Source organism: Oryctolagus cuniculus, chromosome 1, assembly GCF_964237555.1.
Source record: "Oryctolagus cuniculus chromosome 1, mOryCun1.1, whole genome shotgun sequence".
Classification (NCBI taxonomy): Eukaryota; Metazoa; Chordata; class Mammalia; order Lagomorpha; family Leporidae; genus Oryctolagus; species Oryctolagus cuniculus.
Window position 1 is genome coordinate 43985172 of NC_091432.1, and position 20906 is coordinate 44006077.

The following is a 20906-nucleotide window of genomic DNA, read 5'->3' on the forward strand; positions in this document are numbered from 1 at the left end:
TCTCTCTTCTTTCAGCTGACTTTCCAGTGATAACTTCTCTCCAGCCATGCCCTGAAAATGTAGTTCCACCCTTCTGGATTCATTTTGTTCATTTTCCTCCAATATATTTAAGATTTATAAGTCTGATTTTCATCTTTTTCCTAATATATACAATATGGCTTCTATAGATTTGTCTTAAAACAATGATAGTGATTCAGCTGCATACCACAAATTTTCAGTGTTAATATACATTTTCAATGTTACGTAACATACATTGAAAATTTTCCTTTGATCCATAAGATATTGAGAACTGTGGTGCTTGTCAAATTTTCAAATATGCTGAGAATTTTAAAATTACTTGTTATTGAGTTCCAATTCAATTCACTGTTATCAGAGTATGATTTCAGTCCTTTAGAATTATTTTTATTTGTTTAAAGGCCCAAGATGTTTCATTTTCAAAAATATTTCATAGACATTTAAATATTTCTACTCTATTCAATGTAATATTAGTTGTCAACTTGATTGCATTGTCTAAATACTCTGTATCCCTAATGCATTCTTTCCCATTTGGCTTATCAGTCATAAAGAGCATATTAAGGTTTTCAAAAAAAGTTGAGGGTTTGCTATCCTTTTTAGTTCTCTCAACATTTGGTTGGTATTTTTACCTGTATGTTAACAGATAAATATATTTTTAGAATAGTCATTCTTTTTATAAAGAGGTTTTTTTTTTTCTCTCAAAAGGCAGAATAACAAAGAGGAGACCCATAGAAAGAGATCTTCCATCTTCCGGTTCATTCACACAAATGACCACAATAGTCAGGGCTGGGCCAGGTGGAAGCCAGGATCCAGAAACTCCATTTGGGTCTCCCATATGGTATCAGAATCCAGAGTACTTGGACCATCTACTGCTGTTTCTCAAGAGCATTAGCAGGGATCTGGATCAGAACTGTGCTTGAATATGGGAGGCTAGACTTGTCAGTGGTGGCTTAACACACTGAGCCATGCTACACTGCTGGCCCCAGAATATATATATTTAACATTTTTTTAATAGAAAGAGTTAGAGAGAAAGAGAAGGAGGGACAGATATAGAGAGATCTTTCACCTGCTGATTCACTCCCAAAATACACTTCCCTGAAGTGGCTGGGGCTGGGCCAGGACAAAGCCATGAGCCAGGAGCTTCATCCAGGTCTTTCACATGTGTGACAAGGGCCTAAGAACTTGGATCATGTTCCACTGCTTTTCCCAAGCCATTAACAGGGAGCTGGACTGGAGGAGCAGCTGGGACAAGTACCAGAACCCATATGGGATGCTGGCATTGCAAGCGGTGGCTTTTCCTGCTACCAAAACACCAAATTTGAGATTATTTTTTGATACATAAATGATTTCAAAATTGGTTATAAAATCTTCCTAATTATCTTATTACTTTTAATATTCCATGTTATTGTCAACAGGGAAATTATCTTGGTAATATCAGTTATTTGAAATTAACTGGGGGTTTTTGTTTACTTGCTTTTTTATGGCCTGGTATTTGATTACATTTTGTAAATGTTTAACATGTACTTCTTCAGTTATTGAGTGCAAAGTTATTTGAAGGTAAGTTGAGCATACTTTGTGGATTGTGTTCTTCAAAAGGTCACTAGCCTTACTTTTTAGGTTTACATGATAGTTTTTTCTTTGTCATCTTAGTGAAGCTAAGGAGCTACATTTTGCAGAATATATTCCTTAACCAATGTCATATTAGATTTGTGAAAGAGGCACCAGAAATTTCTTCCTGAAGATTTTGAAGATAGGGGCTAGTGTTGTGGCACAGCAGGTAAAGCTGCCATCTGCAACACTGGCATCCCATATTGGCTCCAGTTCATGTGTCAGCTGCTTCGCTTCCAATCCAGCTCCTTGCTCGGCGGGCACTGTGGCTCACTAGGCTAATCCTCCATCTTGTGGCGCCGGCACACCGGGTTCTAGTCCCAGTCGGGGCGCCGGATTCTGTCCCGGTTGCCCCTCTTCCAGACCAGCTCTCTGCTGTGGTCAGGGAGTGCAGTGGAGGATGGCCTAAGTACTTGAGCCCCGCACCCCATGGGAGACCAGGAGAAGTACTGGCTGCGGCGGCCATTGGAGGGTGAACCAATGGCAAAGGAAGACCTTTCTCTCTGTCTCTCTCTCTCACTGTCCACTCTGCCTGTCAAAAACAAGCAAACAAACAAAAAACAAACAAAAAAACAATCCAGCTCCTTGCTAATGGTGTGGGAAAAGCAGCAGAAGTCTAGGGCCCCTGCTACCCATGTGGGCGATCTGGATGAAGTTTCTTGATCCAGGCTTAGTCATGGTCCAGCCCAGGCCATCATGGCCAGCTGAACAGCAGATGGAAGATTTCTTTCTCTCTCCCTCTCTCTCTCTGCCTGTCTCTCTCTCTGTGATAACTCTTTCAAAATGGAGAAATATTAAAAAAAAAAAGATTTCTAGGATATATATGGTAAAAGCCATACAAAAAGGTTTCTAATGGATCCTGGTCTTTCCTTATCTGTTCTACTCCATATCCAGCTCAACTAATAGCTGGCCAAAAGCTCATGAGTGAAGCTTGCTACAGATTCAAAGAAATAGTAACTGCACAGAAACAACACTATTTCAAAGAGTTCTTCATTAGCTTTTATTTTGTCCCACTTCAGCACCAGGATATTCCTGCAACATCCAATCTATCTAGTGATGGCAGTGTTTCAGAAGAGTTCAATAGTGCCCTTTCTCTGACCTCCCAACTCTTCCTTTCAGACTAATACTCCTAGTTCCTTTCACACTTTCAAAACACCTACTTATGTCATATAACAGACTTCCATCTACATAATTTTCACAGCTATTAAATCCTGTTAAGATAATCAGTATTAAATCCTGTTAAGATAATCAATTTCTTCTAATAAATATTTAGAATGTGATGTATTCACATTGTAGCATCTGGCCAGTCTGTACTTTTCTTGCACATGTTTGCAAAACAAAATATATTTAATCTAATCTTTATTCTTTTTATATCTACAACCTAAAAAGTCTTACTTTCGGAATACAGGATTCAAATCTACATACCATGGGATTAGCACAATCCTACATATTTGAAAATATCCACTTTTCGTGACTTGACATACTTCCCTAGGATGGAATGATAAATAAATATTTGAGACACCACAAAAATACTTTCAGCTAGGCAATTTGGTATTTTATCACTCTTATTACTCCTATATCCCCAAAAAATAACCCTGGAAATTCACAGAAACTTCTGTCCCAGAGACTCTGTTTCTAGAGCTCTATGATAGGGTTGGAGGATATGTACAGCCTGGAGACAATTCTGACAAAGCTGACTGCAGACTTCTTTTTGGGGAAAATTGTAGTAGTAAATAATTGGAACCTATTTCAACACGCTGTTTGTTCTCTTGGTTCTCCTGTTCACCATTATCTTCCAAAGTAGAAGAAATAAAGAGACAAGCAAAAACTACCAAATTCTCCAATTTTCTAGACTATTCTGCCTCTCAATTAAAGGAATTTGCATCTCCAAATGTGTTGAACATATACTTTCATGAGCTAAATATGTTATACATGTGCAACTTAATGTTTTTAAACAACAAATAATGACCTAAAACATTTCTTATCAGCATTCAAACTCAGAAAAATTATATCATTTTACTCTAAGAAGAAATCAAGTTTATGTCAAAGAGTAATTTAAAATTAATTATTACTTTATTCACTGAGTGGTTTGAATCCCTTGAGATTTATGTACAAGCTAATAAGACAACTTTCCCTATATACCTGTATAACCCTTTTCCCTTAAAAGTTTTTTGAAGAAATACAGAAAAGAAAAAATGAGCACTTATTTTTTAAGTTAAAACCAGAACACATAATCTCATGCATAGGAGAGACACACCTTGTCAAAACATTCCAGGGAGATGCAAGCAGGAATCTCACACAAATTAAACTGCACTACTCTTTTTAACATTCTCATTGATTTTTACATAATGATGGAATAATTGAAATATTCAATTTGTTATACACAATGGCTGAAGAGTAAAAATTCACATAGAAAAAGAATAACATAGACATAGTGATTCATTGTAGCAGACTTTTAAGCCTAGCCAATGGTACTTCTTGCAATTCTATGTTATCTAATAGCATTCTTCATTTACGCAATTAACTATTACCAATATAAAACAAATACAGGAAATTCTTTCCAAATAGTTTCTCTTTGTGGAGTAAATCACCAGAGTCCTTGTCTACTCACAGCACCTGAGACTACAAGATATTGTTGGAATAAAAATTTTATTTTTGACACATAATAGAGTATAACCTGAAATTTCTCTAGCTTTTTTCTCACCCTTGTTATGTAGATTGGAGAAGAAATGTGACCCTCACAATCCAGTTGCACTAAAACTCCTCATAGCAGCTCTTTCTCCCATAGAAACACACAGAAGAATCATAAGGAATGAACTCTTTTCTCTTTCTCTTTCATTTTTCTTAATGTTCTGCATCTTCTCTTTGCCAACTTGCTTAAAGCTTTGGTTGAAAGAAGAGTGTTAAAACCAGGAGCAGTCATGCAATGAAGCAAAAATGAGACAGCATTTCATTTCTTTTTTTTTTTTTTTTTTTTTTTTTTTTTCTGTGTGGTAATGGTTTATTGATTACATTGTTCCAGGGTCACCCACGTGAGAAAGCCTGGCTGGTTCCCAAGAGCCTACAGAACAGAACCTAAACGATTGTCATTGGTGCTCATCTGAAACATCACCACGTACTGAACGCAACCCCTCCTCGCCCATTCCCTTTCTTTTTTTTTTTTTTTTATCTTTTATTTAATGAATATAAATTTCCAAAGTACGTCTCATGGGTTACAATGGCTTTCCCCCCCATACCGTCCCTCCCACCCACCACCCTCCCCTTTCCCACTCCCTCTCCCCTTCCATTCACATCAAGATTCATTTTCGATTATCTTAGTATACAGAAGATCAGCTTATTATACCTTAAGTAAGGATTTCAACAGTTTGTTCCCACACAGAAACATAAAGTGAAAAATAATAGATGATTTTTTTTTAAATGATGATGAAATCAGATCAGACCTATTGTCATGTTTAATCCCAGTGAGAGTCAAGTTGGGAATTGATAGTTTCTTTTTTTTTTTTTTTTTAACAGAAGATCAGTTTAGTGTACATTAAGTAAAGATTTCAACAGTTTGCACCCCCATAGAAACACAAAGTGAAATATACTGTTTGAGTACTCGTTATAGCATTAAGCCTCAGTGTACAGCACATTAAGGACAGAGATCCTACATGAGGAGTAAGTGCACAGTGACTCCTGTTGTTGACTTTACAAATTGACACTCCTGTTTATGGCATCAGTAATCTCCCTATGCACCAGTCATGAGTTTCCAAGGCTATGGAAGCCCCTTGAGTTCTCCGACTCTTATCTTGTTTAGACAAGGTCATAGTCAAAGTGGAGGTTCTCTCCTCCCTTCAGAGAAAGGCACCTCCCTCTTTGAAGACCTGTTCTTTCCACTGGGATCTCACTCACAGAGATCTTTTTGCCAGAGTGTCTTGGCTTTCCATGCCTGAAATACTCTCATGGGCTTTTCAGCCAGATCCGAGTGCCTTTAGGGCTGATTCTGAGGCCAGAGTGCTATTTAGGACATCCGCCATTCTATGAGTCTGCTGAGTATCTCACTTCCCATGTTGGATCACTCTCCCCTTTATTTATTCTATCGGTTAGTGTTAGCAGATACTAGACTTGTTTATGTGCTCCCTTTGACTCTTAGTCCTTTCATTATGATCAATTGTGAACTGAAATTGATCACTTGGAATAGTGAGATGGCATTGGCACATGCCACCTTGATGGGATTGAATTGGAATCCCCTAGTATGTTTCCAACTCTACCAATTGGGGCAAGTCAGCCCGAGCATGCCCCAAATTATACATCTCTTCCCTCTCTTATTCCCACTTTTATGTTTAACAGGGATCACATTTCAGTTAATTTTCAACACTTAAGAATAACTGTGTGATAATTACAGAATTAAACCAGTCATATTAAGTAGAACAGACAAAAAAAAAAAAATACTATGAGGGATAATGTATTAAGTTGTCCATTAGCAGTCAGGGCTATGCTGATCAAGTCACCATTTCTCATAGTGTCCATTTCACTTCAGGAGGTTTCCTTTTTGGTGTTCAGTCAGTTGTCACCGATCAGGGAGAACATATGGTATTTGTCCCTTTGGGACTGGCTTACTTCACTCAGCATGATGTGTTCCAGATTCCTCCATTTTGTTGCAAATGACTGGATTTCGTTGTTTCTTACTGCGGTATAGTATTCTAAAGAATACATATCCCATAATTTCTTTATCCAGTCTACCATTGATGGGCATTTAGGTTGGTTCCAGGTCTTGGCTATTGTGAATTGTGCTGCAATAAACATTAGGGTGCAGACCGCTTTTTTCTTTATCAATTTAAACTCCTTTGGGTAAATTCCAAGGAGTGGGATGGCTGGGTCGAACGGTAGGGTTATATTCAGGTTTCTGAGGAATCTCCAGACTGATTTCCATAGTGGCTTGACCAGTTTGCATTCCCACCAACAGTGGGTTAGTGTCCCTTTTTCCCCACATCCTCGCCAGCATCTGTTGTTGGTAGATTTCTGTATGTGAGCCATTCTAACCGGGGTGAGGTGAAACCTCATTGTGGTTTTGATTTGCATTTCCCTGATTGCTAGTGACCTTGAACATTTTTTCATGTGCCTGTTGGCCATTTGGATTTCCTCTTTTGAAAAATGTCTATTGAAGTCCTTGGCCCATCTCTTAAGTGGGTTGTTGGTTTTGTTTTTGTGGAGTTTCTTGATCTCTTTGTAGATTCTGGTTATTAACCCTTTATCTGTTGCATAGTTTGCAAATATTTTTTCCCATTCTGTCGGTTGTCTCTTCACTCTCCTGACTGTTTCTTTTGTAGTACAGAAACTTCTCAATTTGATGCAATTCCAATAGTTGATTTTGGCTTTGACTGTCTGTGCCTCCCGGGTCTTTTCCAGAAATTCTTTGCCTGTGCCAATATCTTGAAGGGTTTCTCCAATGTTCTCTAATAACTTAATGGTGTCAGGACGTAGATTTAGGTCTTTAATCCACGTTGAGTGGATTTTTGTGTAAGGTGTAAGGTAGGGGTCTTGCTTCATGCTTCTGCACGTGGAAATCCAGTTTTCCCAGCACCATTTATTGAATAGACTGTCCTTGCTCCAGGAATTAGTTTTAGATCCTTGATCAAATATAAGTTGGCTGTAGATGTTTGGATTGATTTCTGGTGTTTCAATTCTGTTCCATTGGTCTATCCATCTGTTTCTGTACCAGTACCATGCTGTTTTGATTACAACTGCCCTGTAGTATGTCCTGAAATCTGGTATTGTGATGCCTCCGGCTTTGTTTTTGTTGTACAAGATTGCTTTAGCTATTCGAGGTCTCTTGTGCCTCCATATGAATTTCAGCATCATTTTTTCTAGATCTGCGAAGAATGTCTTTGGTATCTTGATTGGGATTGCATTGAATCTATAAATTGCTTTTGGGAGAATGGACATTTTGATGATGTTGATTCTTCCAATCCATGAGCATGGAAGATTTTTCCATTTTTTGGTATCCTCTTCTATTTCTTTCTTTAAGGTTTTGTAATTTTCATCGTAGAGATCTTTAACGTCCTTGGTTAAGTTTATTCCAAGGTATTTGATTGTTTTTGTAGCTATTGTGAATGGGATTGATCTTAGCAGTTCTTTCTCAGTCATGGCATTACTTGTGTATACAAAGGCTGTTGATTTTTGTGCATTGATTTTATATCCTGCCACTTTGCCAAACTCCTCTATGAGTTCCAATAGTCTCTTAGTAGAGTTCTTTGGATCCTCTAAGTACAGAATCATATCGTCTGCAAAGAGGGATAGTTTGACTTCTTCCTTCTTGATTTGTATTCCTTTGATTTCTTTTTCTTGTCTGATGGCTCTGGCTAAAACTTCCAGAACTATGTTAAATAGCAGTGGTGAGAGTGGGCATCCCTGCCTGGTGCCAGATTTCAGTGGAAATGCTTCCAACTTTTCCCCATTCAATAGGATGCTGGCTGTGGGTTTTTTATAAATTGCTTTGATTATATTGAGGAATGTTCCTTCTATACCCAATTTGCTTAGAGTTTTCATCATGAAAGGGTGTTGAATTTTATCAAATGCTTTCTCTGCATCAATTGAGATAATCATATGGTTTTTCTTCTGCAGTCTGTTAATGTGGTGAATCACATTGATTTATTTGCGAATGTTGAACCATCCCTGCATACCAGGGATGAATCCCACTTGGTCTGGGTGGATGATTTTCCTGATGTGTTGTTGTATTCTATTGGCCAGAATTTTATTGAGGATTTTTGCATCTATGTTCATCAGGGATATTGGTCTGTAATTTTCTTTCAGTGCTGCATCTTTCTCTGGCTTAGGGATTAAGGTGATGCTGGCTTCATAGAAAGAATTTGGGAGGATTCCATCTTTTTGGATTGTTCTGAATAGTTTGAGAAGAAATGGGATTAGTTCTTCTTTAAATGTCTGGTAGAATTCAGCAGTGAATCCATCTGGTCCTGGGCTTTTCTTTGTTGGGAGGGCCTTTATTACTGTTTCAATTTCTGTTTCAGTTATGGGTCTATTTAGGTTTTCGATGTCTTCATGGTTCAATTTTGGTAGATTGCATGTGTCCAGGAATCTATCCATTTCTGATAGGTTTTCCTGTTTGCTGGCATACAGGTCCTTGTAGTAATTTCTGATGATTCTTTTTATTTCTGTGGTGTCTGTTGTTACGTTTCCTTTTTCATCTCTGATTTTATTGATTTGGGTCTTTTCTCTTCTTTTTTTAGTTAGTTGGGCCAATGGGGTGTCAATTTTGTTTATTTTTTCAAAAAACCAGCTTCTCGCTTGGCTGATTTTTTGTAATGTTTTTTTGGATTCAATCCTGTTAATTTCTTCTCTGGTTTTAATTATTTCTCTTCTCCTACTAGATTTGGGTTTGGTTTGCTGCAGTTTTTCTAGGTCCTTGAGGTGCGCTGAAAGCTCATTTATTTGGTACCTTTCCAATTTCTTGATATAGGCACCCACTGCTACAAATTTGCCTCCCAACACTGCCCCTGCTGCATCCCATAAGCTTTGACATGCCGTGTCGTTGTCTTCATTTACCTCCAGAAAGCCTTTGATTTCTCTTTTGATTTCTTGAATGACCCAGTGTTCATTCAGGAGCATGTTGTTCAGTCTCCACGTGCCTGCACACTCTCCGGGGTTTCCTGAGTTGCTAACCTCCAGCCTCATCCCGCTGTGGTCTGAGAAGCTGCATGGTATGATTCCAATTCCTCCAAATTTGCTGAGATTTGCTTTATGTCCTAGTATGTGATCAATCCTAGAGAAGGTTCCATGCGCTGCTGAGAAGAATGTGAAGACTGTAGATGTAGGGTTGAAAGCTCTGCAGATATCTGTTAGATCCATTTGGGCAATAGTGTCAATCAAATCTGCTGTTTCCTTGTTGATCTTCTGTCCGGATGATCTGTCCACTTCTGAGAGTGGAGCATTGAAGTCCCCCAGCACTACCGTACCGGAATCCAAATCTCCCCCCAAGTCCCCCAACATATCCTCCAAATAGACCGGTGCCCTGTAATTAGGCGCATATACATTTATAATAGTTACATCTTCCTGTTGAATTGAACCCTTAATCATTATATAGTGTCCCTCTTTGTCTCTCTTAACAGTTTTTGTATTAAAGTTTATTTTGTCTGATATTAATATGGCTACACCTGCTTTTTTTTGGTTTCTGTTGGCATGGAATATCTTTTTCCAACCTTTCACTTTCAGTCTGCATGCCTCTTTGTTAGAGAGATGTGTTTCTTGTAGGCAACAAATAGTTGGGTTGTGTTCTGTGAGCCAGTCAGCTAAACGGTGTCTTTTAACTGAAGAATTCAGACCATTAATGTTCAATGTGACAATTGATACGTAGTGACTTTGCCCTGCCATTTTCCCGGAAATATTTTCTAGTATACGCTTTGAGCTTCCCATGCTCTTTTACTGGTAGGTGTTCTTCCTTTCCCTTCTTTCATATTGATGGCCGTGTTTCTGTGTTTCTGAGTGTAGCACATCTTTAAGTATCTTTTGCAGGGCCGGACGAGTGGCCACAAAGTCTTTCAATTTCTGTTTGCTATGAAAGGTCTTTATTTCACCTTCATTCACAAATGAGAGCTTGGCAGGATATAATATTCTGGGCTGGCAATTTTTCTCTCTTAGCACCTGTGCTATGTCTCGCCATTCCCTCCTAGCTTGTAGGGTTTCTGATGAGAAGTCAGCTGTGAGTCTGATTGGAGATCCTCTGAGAGTAATCTGACGTTTCTCTCTTGCAAATTTTAGGATCTTTTCTTTATGTTTCACTGTGGTAAGTTTAATTACCACGTGTCGTGGTGTGGATCTCTTTTGGTCATGTTTATTGGGGGTTCTATGAGCTTCCTGTACTAGGATATCTCTGTCCTTCTCCAAACCTGGAAAGTTCTCTGCTAGTATCTCACTAAAAAGGCCTTCCAATCCTTTCTCTCTCTCCATGCCTTCAGGAACTCCTAGAACTCGAATGTTGTTTTTTTTAATAGTATCCTGTAGATTCCCAACAATATTTTTCAGGTTTCTAATTTCCTCTTCTTTTCTTTGGTTTGACTGTATGTTTTCCTGTGCTCTATCTTCTAAGTCCGATATTCTCTCTTCTGCTTCACCCATTCTGTTTTTAAGGCTTTCTAATGTGTTTGTCATTTGATCTATTGAGCTCTTCATTTCATTTTGATTTCTCTTGACTATTACACTTTCCTGTTCTACTAGTTTCTGAGTTTCATTTTGACTCTTCCTTAAAATTTCATTTTCACGAGAAAGATTTTCAATCTTGTCCATTAAGGATTTCTGTAGTTCAAGGATTTGCTTTTGAAAACTTCTAAATGTTCTTATCATAAATTTTTTGAAATCCGTATCTTGCATTTCTTCTATCTCATCATCTTCATACTCTTGGCTTGGGGTGTTTTGCTTATTTGGAGGCATCATAGTGTCATCGTTGATCTTGCTCCCTCTATTTCTGTGTTTGTTACTCGGCATAGTTAATTCTTCTTGCGTCACTGTGCGCTTTTTTTTTTTCTTTTTTTTTCTTTTTTTTTTTTTTATACTGTGTCCGTGTTAAGTGGACTGCCTGCTGTTGGAGGAGCCTTGGAGGCTTGAGATGGGTGCGGCCTGAGAGCTCTGCCTGGTTCTTCCAGGTTAAGGGTGTGCAAAGGTGACACCCTCAGGTTATGCGTGGTAAATCTCTCTCTTTTTATTTATTTTATTTATTCAGGGGGTAAGTAACACTGCAGGGCAGGGCTGTGCAGAATTGATGGTATTTAGCTTCCAGTCTTTGGCTCCTCTGGACTCCCACTGGGTTGCCTAGGCTACTGAATTGTAGTGACTCAGTTCCTTAACTCTCCCCCACTGATATGTAAATCCAAAGAGGAGGCCTGCTCTTTGTCTCTTGGGAATTCTTCAAGTCTTGCAGCCTTGTAACCTTTGCAAGGTTAGGGGGAAGAGAAACCCCGAAGCTTTTTTTTTTCCTTCTTTCCGGTAGTGAGTTTGCTGCACTTTCCGGCCCCCCTCTAGATTCTGACCCCCGTTTCCCCACCAATGTCTCGGGTTATTGAGCTCACCTCCCCTTCCAGCACCGATGTGTGGACTCGGAGCCCTGAGCGTCTCAAGTCTCCCCGCTGTTTTCTGTGTGGCGTGCACTCTCCTTGGAGCACTGTCGCGCAGACCCTGGGGCTTCTGCGGCTGGGTCCCGCGACTTTGCTTCCGTGCTGTGGGCGACCTTGTTCTCCCAGTAGGTCGTCCGATTCACGCCTGCTCCATTCAGAAGGGTTTCCCCTGCAATTTTTGTTTGGTTCTATTTTCTGCGGCTACCGTAACTCCCCTTTTATTAAACTAAATTTTCCCGGACTATCGGTGCGCGCCCTCACTATTCCGCCATCTTGGCTCCGCCCCCGACAGCATTTCATTTCATTAAGACACACTTCCTTCTTGATGGAGAGTCTTCTAAAATAAATGTTTTGAAGTGAATTCTGCTTCTTAAATGCAAAGAAAATCTGATGAAAGGTGTGATTGAGAGAGAACTCTGAAAAGAGTTATGTAGTTTTTTTGCTTTAGTACTTAAAACATTTTATTTCCAGTAAGATCTCAAATATTCTCTAAAACACTTATGGAAAAAATAACTATGAGTTAGACTGGAAAATAAAAATACCTGCTGTGTGGCAAATACCAACTTAAACTTGGTTGCCAAGTGCTCTTAATTCAGCCCTCCCTTAATAACCAATGAGTTTAATTAGATGAGAAAAATTTATTTGAATTGGCTTGGCTTCCAATCTTGGTTAGCGGGATTTCAGGAAAGTGGTACCTCTATTTCTTTTTAAAATCTGTGAAGTAAAGTGAAACTGCTCAGTAGGAAATTGAAAGGTGAATACAAAGTATTTGTCAACATATTAGAAGTAAAATATCCATCACTCATTAAGAATTACTTATCTTCAAAACCATTTCCTCTATTGTTCAGTTTTCTATACATTCTAGAAGGCTAACACTTGAGTTGGTTTGTTTGTAAAGTGCAGAGTAAAAAAAACTTAGAGTTAAATTTGTCTTTATTTATCTTTTAATCTAGCACTGTAGATACCTGTAAGCCACAAAAATTAAGGCTTATCTCCAAGAAACCAATTTCTATACTCTTCTTTATTTTTTTAGCACCTAGGAAGTAAGCAATACGAGCTGTACATAATGTACAATATCTTAATAATGCAGAGTCAAATACACTTTGTGGTTTATTTCATGGCAATGATGACTGGTTTTCTCCAGGATGAAATAAATCTCCTTCACATATGAAATGATTTTTCTATTTTATGTTCACATCAAATTACTCAAAAGTATTCACAAAATCTACCCAGTGGATGACAAATCAGTACTGCCAATGCTGAGGTAACTGTCTCATAGTTTTATAAAATCCATAATCCTCAGTTCCAAATGTTTAATTCTGATCAGTGCTTAATACCACCTGCCATATATTTAATACTGTAAGGGCCATAAAATTTTATTAGTATTAGATAAATATCACTTTTAAAATAACTAAGCTTTCTATTCTGTGTGTGATTAAAAAACACTATTGTTTTAGAAATGAAGTGTAATTTGAAACCAGATTCAGCCACTATAATGCACATACACACACACACATACATACATACATAGAATTTTTATGTAAAATCATAAGAACTAATATACCAGCACACAGGCTGAAATTTGAGTGTAATTATTAAATAAACACATTTTTTTTCACTTAGCTGTACGTCCTTCACCTAATTCTTACTAATTCATTCTAAACTCTGCAGTTTTTGTTATCAACAAATGCTCTAAAGAAGCTTTCATTTGAGATGTTACATAACATCAAATCAACAGCCAATAATATGACTTCAAGTAAGTTTGGCATAAAAAGAAGGCACTAAGAAACAAATAAGGTGACACATCAGTAGAAAATATATTGTAAATTCATTAAAAGATCTGGGATTGCTTTAAAGCAAAGTGATCACATTTCATAAATTACTTAAACCTAAGGTATACAAATATGTATTGCTCAGAGAGACTTCATGATGCAAAACAGGCATTCCAGAAGAAAAATGATTTTAAAAAATAATTCAATTTTCTAAATTAAGGTCAACAAATTAATTCCTATACATTGCATTGCATTCTTTAACTACTAAGAAAACATATTTACTTCTCTAGACTATCTTTCATTTACCTGAAGATTTGAAGCAATTTAACACCTCACTAATGTGTTTTCCAGATTAACACAATAAACAGTTTTGAAAATACTGTTACTGAAATACCATCTTTAAGAACTGAGCATTTAGTCTTTTCCTGAAACTCACAAATTTAGTCTCCTGAAAAAATGAATTCTGTATTTACCTGGAAGGACTATCTGGAATTCGGATGGAATTTTAACTCAGGACAATTTCAGGAACAATTTCCCTGCTATTTATCCCATATTTTTTAAGAGATGAGTTCTCTTAAGTCATCTGATTTTGGTTTTCCATTTGCATATTTTTAAAATGGCAGGATATGAATGGCTCAGAAGGTCTCTTTGCTCCTTTTCTTTTTGTCCCAACATTTTTCTTGATGGGAAATAGATATAAAGCTACCCAATAGAAGACCACAAAAATGTGCAGAGGACTGGAAAGTTGATGGAACAGCCCATGTCCAGTGCTTCATTCTAATCTGCAACACTCCATGATTTTCCAATATTGTGATTCTACATGCACTTTCAGCAATCATTTATAAGACCTCAGACAGCAATACCCAGGGAGGGCCCAGTCAAGATGCAGAGAGTGATACTCTTCAGACATCACCAACTTGGCCTCTAAAAGTATATATATATATATATATATATATATATATATATATATATAAACCTTGAGTGAAAAAAGAGGGGCTTCTGGTCTCTAGCACTAATCCTAGGGAAAAAGAGTGAAGTGAGACAGCCACTCAGTTGCTTGCTCATTAGGTTGATTAGATTGTTCTTTTAGCCTGTTTTGCTTTGTTTGCCTCAATCATCACATGCTTCTGAAGTTCACTGGGCTGGACTCCCAAGTCCTCTCTTAATTTGTTGAGCTCAAATTCATGGAGAATCTTGACAGTCATTAATTTTTCTCGCTTGATTCTATCCACAACGTCTTTTGGAACATCAGGTATCATCCAGGCCAATAAAAATTTAAACAAAAATACAATGTGCTAGAGAGAATGTAAAGGAAAATTAGAGACACAATTAGAATGATCAGTAGAACATCCCTCCTAATCACTTCACTTATTCAATAAACTGTGTTGTGACACAGAAGTTACAAGGGCAAGGAAGAGATTCAGTGGGGGTCCAAAACAGTCAATAACTTGTTGACTAGCAAGGAACTATCCTATGAAGTTTCATAAAAGCAAGAAAGGTGAGAGAATCCTCAAAGTTTAATGATTTTTTAAAGATTTATTCATTAATTTGAAAGTCAGAGTTGAGCGAGAGAGAGAGAGATATCTTCCATTCACTGGTTCACTCCCCAGATGGTCACAACAGCCAGCACTGGGCTTGGCCAAATCCAGGAGACAGGAGCTTCTTCCTGTTCTCTCCTGAGGGTAGCAGGGGCCCAAACACCTGAACCATCTTTTGCTGCTTTCCCCAGGCCAACACCAGGGAGCTGGATCAGAGGTGGAGCAGCTGGGTCTTGAACCAGTGCCCATATGGAATGCCAACACTGTAGGCAGTAGCTTTACCTGCTTGGCCACAGTGTCGGCCCCAACTTACTGATTTTTTAAAAAAATATAATAAACAAAGACTGGAGAATCAGAATAGTGTAGCATTTTTACAGCAATGCTAAAACATAAAGAAAAGGAAAAATGCCTTCAAAAATTTCAGAAATACCTAAAGAAAGTTGACAGAAACATTTCCAAGAGAAATAAATTTGTCTTGAATTCTATACCAAATAATTAAAAATAAGCAAAAGAAGAAATTTTCAACATTTAAGATCTCAATATTTGATCATAATTTTTTTCTCAGAAAATTATTAAAAGATGTGCTTCATTAAAATAAGCTAGTTAAAAAAACCACACAAATACCAGGAATTACAGAATTCAACAGAAGGCAAGATTAAGAAGAGTCCCAGGACAATTGTAGGATGGAGCTTGGTCTAATTTCAAAAATTGGTATGAATAGTAAGTAAAGAAAAATGAAAAGAAATCCTAATACAATTTACTGGAGTGAAAGAAGGATGGAAAATGTGAGGATGCAAGAAAGATAAATTCATAAATAGCTAAAATAAAGACAAAGAGAGAGAGGGAAAAGTTATAATAAGGGAAATGTATTCAAAGTATAAAACATGAAAGAGATATAACTAATACTCAGGGTTAATTTATAAACTCTGAAAATTGCTGCTTACCTAAAATCTCTTATTCAAAACTCTGATGGGCAAAAATATTTCAGAATCGAGAGTGAGTAAATATTGAAATACATAGTTTAGGACATAAATGATATATAAAAATGTCTTTGGTGGCACTATTTGTCAAACAAATACTTAATAATGTCATTCTAAAGAGAATAAAGGCTAAAAATTGCTTTAAATAATCATTCAGATATTATTGCTAAATTAGTTACCAAAGTACTTTGTTTTTTGCGGTTTTGGTTTTCAGAATAAGAAATTACAGACCTATCTAGACAAAAAAAAAAATATATAATTAAATTGAGAAGAAGGAGAAGGCTAAAATTTCTGTGTGTATTTGTGTGCCCGTAGGGTATAGGAGATCTGTCATAGTAGGAGGTCAATAATTAATGTCTAAAAGTAAAAAAGAAATAGCCACATGAGGATTTTTTTTTGCCCCAAAGATTACCCACAGAAGAATGAGTTGAAATTTTTGCCTTTGCAGATTAGCATTTGAGGGGAGAAGAATTATGCTCTCATTTGCAGCCATGTAGAATTATGGTTTTCAAGGTAACATGTATAATCCAGATAAAAACAAAAACATTAAAGAGAAATCAACTGGAACTGTATGTGCTTGGGTTAGAATTGTCAGATATTGGGTTTTCTGGAGGGATGAACAGGTACCATCTTATTTTATCTCCCTTATTGGTATTCCTGTCATGATTTGTGGCTATCCATTTGAAACTTAGTCAAATACCTCTCCATATTGGTTACTTTTTCAGGCATACCTTTTGTCCATATTTATACCAGATATTATACAAGAGAGGTACCAAAACACAGCTGATAAAAGCCTAACCTTGGTAGTGAGCCACATCTGGATTACAACCCAGCTTTAATATTGGCTGATGAACCTTAATTCAACTCCTGTTTTCACCTGGTCTCAAATTCATTTGTTGGGTCTGGTGCTGTGGCATAGTGGGTTAAGCTGCTGCCTGCAGTGCCAGTATCATATATGCATGCCGGTTTGAGTCATGGCTGTTCTACTTCCACTATAGCTCCCTTGCTAATGTGTCTGGGAAAGCATTAGAATATGGCTCAGGTTCTTGGGCCCCTGCACCCACTCTCATCCACATGGGAAACCCAGATGAAGTTCCTGGCTCCTTGCTTCAGTCTGGCCCAGCCTTGACCATGCAGCCATTTGAGGAGTGAACCAGCAGATGGAAGACCTCTCTTTGTCTCTCGCCCTCTCCCTCTGTAACTCTGCATTTCAAATAAATAATTAAATCTTTTAAAAAATGATTTATCAATGGTGAGTACCAAATTCTAATTTACAAAGTTGTTGTGACTTAAAACAGCCTCTAGAACTAGTACATAGTAAGTACTCTGAAAAATCAGTGGATTATCTTCCCTTTTCATGCCATTAAGGGAAGAGGCTGTGGTTTTCACTTCCTTTTCTGACCTGATAGTATATTTAGCAATAGAAGTGATTCATTCTATAAAGAGCTCAAGAAAATCAACAACAACAAAATGAATAATTCAGTCAAGAATTGGGCAAATGACTTGAACAGAACAGGTATTTTTCTTTTTTTGTGTGTATTAATTTAATCATACAAATATTCATTTATACAGTAAGGAAAAACCTCCTCATCTTCATCTCATCCAAACAGGTATTTTTCAAAAGAGGAAATTTAAATAGCAAACAGACACATGAAAAAATGCTCAGAATCACTAGACATCAGGGGAATGTAAATAAAAACCACAATGAGGTTTCACCTCACCCCAGTTACAATGGCTTTCATACAGAAATCAACAAACAACAAATGCTTATGAGGATGTGGGAAAAAGATACCCTAATCCACTGTTGGTGAGAAAGTAAACTGGCATAACCACTGTAGAAAACAGTATGGAAATATTCAGAAATCTACCTATACACTTATATGATCCAGTTATCTCACTTCTGGGAATTTATCCAGTGGAAATGAAATCAGCATATGAAAGAGTGATCTGTACCCCCATTTTTATTGCAGCTCAATTCACAATAGCTAAGATATGAAATCAATACAAATGTCTCTCAACTGAAAAATGGATAAATAAATAATGGTATATGCACACCAGGGACCACTACACTGTTGTGAAAAAAAATTGAAATCCTGTCAGTTGCAACAAAATGGATGGAACTGGAAGACATTACATTTAGTTAAATAAGCCAGTCCCAAAAAGACAAATACTATACGTTCTCCCTGATCTGTGGTAACTAATAGAGCACCTAAAAAATAATATATAGAAGTAAGATTGACACTTTGAGATATGATGATTTTGAAGAGTCTTTGTCTCGACTGTCGAGGAATAATTTTTTTTCTTCATACTATTTGTTGAACTCTTTACTCTCTTTTCTCATGCATATATGATATGCATGAAGTTTGTGTGCCTTAAATAAAAGGTTTCTAGGTTAAAAAAAATAGAAGTGATTCATTGGCAACCCAGTGTACTCAAAACATTTATAACTTGCCTTTTATGACAAGAAATATTTCCTACAAAACAACTTGTTGAGATAATGCTAACTTTCTAATGAGCAGATACCTTCAGAAATCACTGCCCAATGGAAGAAGAGAGAGTAGCCAAAAAAAAATATTAAGAACACCTTACTTCCATAAGTATGATGAAGGTCATCTTGGCAGCAAGGACATGCCAGAATTGCTTATTATGAAGATATTTATCTGTGTGATCAGGGGGATGTCTGTAATCTCTATACCTGAAAAAAAATGGAGGTAAAGGCAAAAATTAGCTATAGTATCAACTAGACAGACCTAGCTATATTGAATGTGGGAGTGGGAACAGACTGATATTTTAAATTTCATTCTCTACACAGAAAAAAACCTTTAAATGGGGTGGCCAGTATTTGATCATACCATTGCATTTTTTCTCTTTGTTACTTTCTTTACTGATGATATAAAGCAAAATTCAAGTAAGTTAAATGTACATTTATTATTATGATTTTCTTTGACCTACAGATCTCAGAACTTTAGAACAAGGGACATTTGTCAGTAAGAAATCTTCAAATGTAGAAACAGATACAATTCAAAATTAATATGATTTTTAATAACATCTTTTAATTTTGGATTGTTTTATCTTTCCCATTATGACATTCGTCCTTTCCCTTTCCAAATTAGAATCATGCACTGCATAAACTCATGAACTCATGTATTTTATTTACCCAGAATTTTTGTAATCTCAAGTAAATCCTGGATGTAAAATCTAGACAAAGAAAATTAAACCTGCAAGTGGTGAAGTCTCGTTTATCCACAGGTAAAGTGTGATTTGGGAAATCAGCTGTCAGGAATATGGACAAACTGTTATTGACATATCCTTGTAAAGGATGAGTGATATTTATTGAATAAGCATAGTGGTAGACAACACGGGGAATGATGTCCGACGTAAATGCAACAATGAAAGCCTGAAAAATAAAGCAAGAGGAAACCATGAGCTGCCAATCTAGTTAATGTCTTTTTTGTATCATTCAGTCCCATGAGCCACATGTGTGCAGAATTATTATATACTCATAAATTTGTCATACTGATATGAGTCTTCAGCCTAAAACATGATATAATTCGTTTATATTGTGTAACTAGTATATTCAAATTTCATATTTGCAAAGTGACTGAGAATGGACCCTAAATCTATCTGTCTCCAACAATCATGCTTTTTCCACAATGCCTTCTTATTTCTTATGGTTTCATTGCATAGTTTCACTGTTCTTAGCCAAATTCATTTATGTGTACCAAATCAATAACCCAGGAGTCTGTGTGCATGTGTGTGTAAGGTAGACAGGAAAAAAAAATGGAGATAGAAGACCATGAGCTGGTAAACTAATCACAGTTCGGTACAGTTAATTTCAATATTTGATTCCACAGAAACAGTATTTCCTAAGCTCTGGAATAGTATGAACAGCATGTTTCTTTTAGGTTACATAAGTTCATTTAAAATCATCTGACTATGACATCTACATCTTAGTAGTAGATTTTTTTAAAAAAATATTTAGTTTCTTCTATGGCTTCACATTTATTAATGTTTTCTGTCGCTAATTGAATAAATTTATATTTGTTTCCAAAAAAGTGACTTTAAATAAATTTTAAAATTTATTGCAACAAAGAGGCACACAGTAGTCTCTTAATTTTCTCCAAAGTCCTGCTTATTTTGCTTTCTAACTAACTTTTGACTTACTAATTATATGACTTTTTGTTGGTTTCTAATGATTATTTATATCTTTATTCTTTTTTATTCTTTTCTATTTTTTTACATTGTTTTCTTTAGTGTCAGATGTCTGGCCTGTATTTTCAAGTTTTATTTTTTTGTTTTAGTAAACTCATTGTATGGATTTTTCTATAATTGTAATTTTAGTTAATTTATATAGTCATTTTAATTAAACTGCTTAATTTTAATTCTGCTTCCTCTTTTCTATACGAATTTTACTGAGAAGTTTTAATGCTATATAGTTACATTTTTTGATTATTTTATTGTCAGCTTTAATATTTAAAGCAAGTTTATAGGAGAATATGCACTTTAAAGTTTCTACTTTGGGGAATTTGGCCTTATAATTTATCTTCATAAAGTTTAAGAAAAAAATAGATTGAGGCCAGTGCTGTGGTGCAGTGGGTTAAAGCCCTGGCCTGAAGCACTGGCATCCCATATGGGTGCCAGTTCTAGTCCTGGCTGCTTCTCTTCCAGTTCAGCCTCTGCTATGGCCTGGGAATGCAGCAGAAGATGGTCCAAGTGCTTGGGCCCCTGCACCCACGTGGGAGACCTGGAAGAAGCTTCTAGCTCCTGGCTTCGGATTGGCTCAGCTCCGGCCTTTGCGGCCATCTGGGGAGTAAAACAGCGGGTGGAAGACCTCTCTCTCTGTCTCTACCTCTCTCTTTAACTGTGTCTTTCAAATGAATAAAATAAACC

The 20906-nt window shown here is 36.8% G+C and overlaps 1 protein-coding gene across 10 annotated transcripts in view; it reads right to left on the reverse strand.

Moving 5' to 3' along the window:
* Positions 1 to 10659: 10659 nt before the first annotated feature.
* Positions 10660 to 20906, reverse strand: part of ANO5 (anoctamin 5) — a 118039-nt gene continuing 107792 nt past the window's right edge. For 7 of the 10 annotated variants that reach the window (XM_051824971.2, XM_051824968.2, XM_051824961.2 and 4 more), the window contains 3 exons: positions 19235 to 19413; positions 18606 to 18711; positions 12729 to 14793 (listed from right to left, as the gene is read on the reverse strand). In XM_051824971.2, coding sequence (XP_051680931.2) covers positions 14572 to 14793; positions 18606 to 18711; positions 19235 to 19413 — 507 coding nt within the window. In that variant the 3' untranslated portion in view covers positions 12729 to 14571. Of the gene's footprint in view, positions 12441 to 12728; positions 14794 to 18605; positions 18712 to 19234; positions 19414 to 20906 lie in introns of those variants that run through there. The other 3 variants (XR_011388018.1, XM_051824965.2, XR_011388012.1) reach the window with 2 other exon arrangements.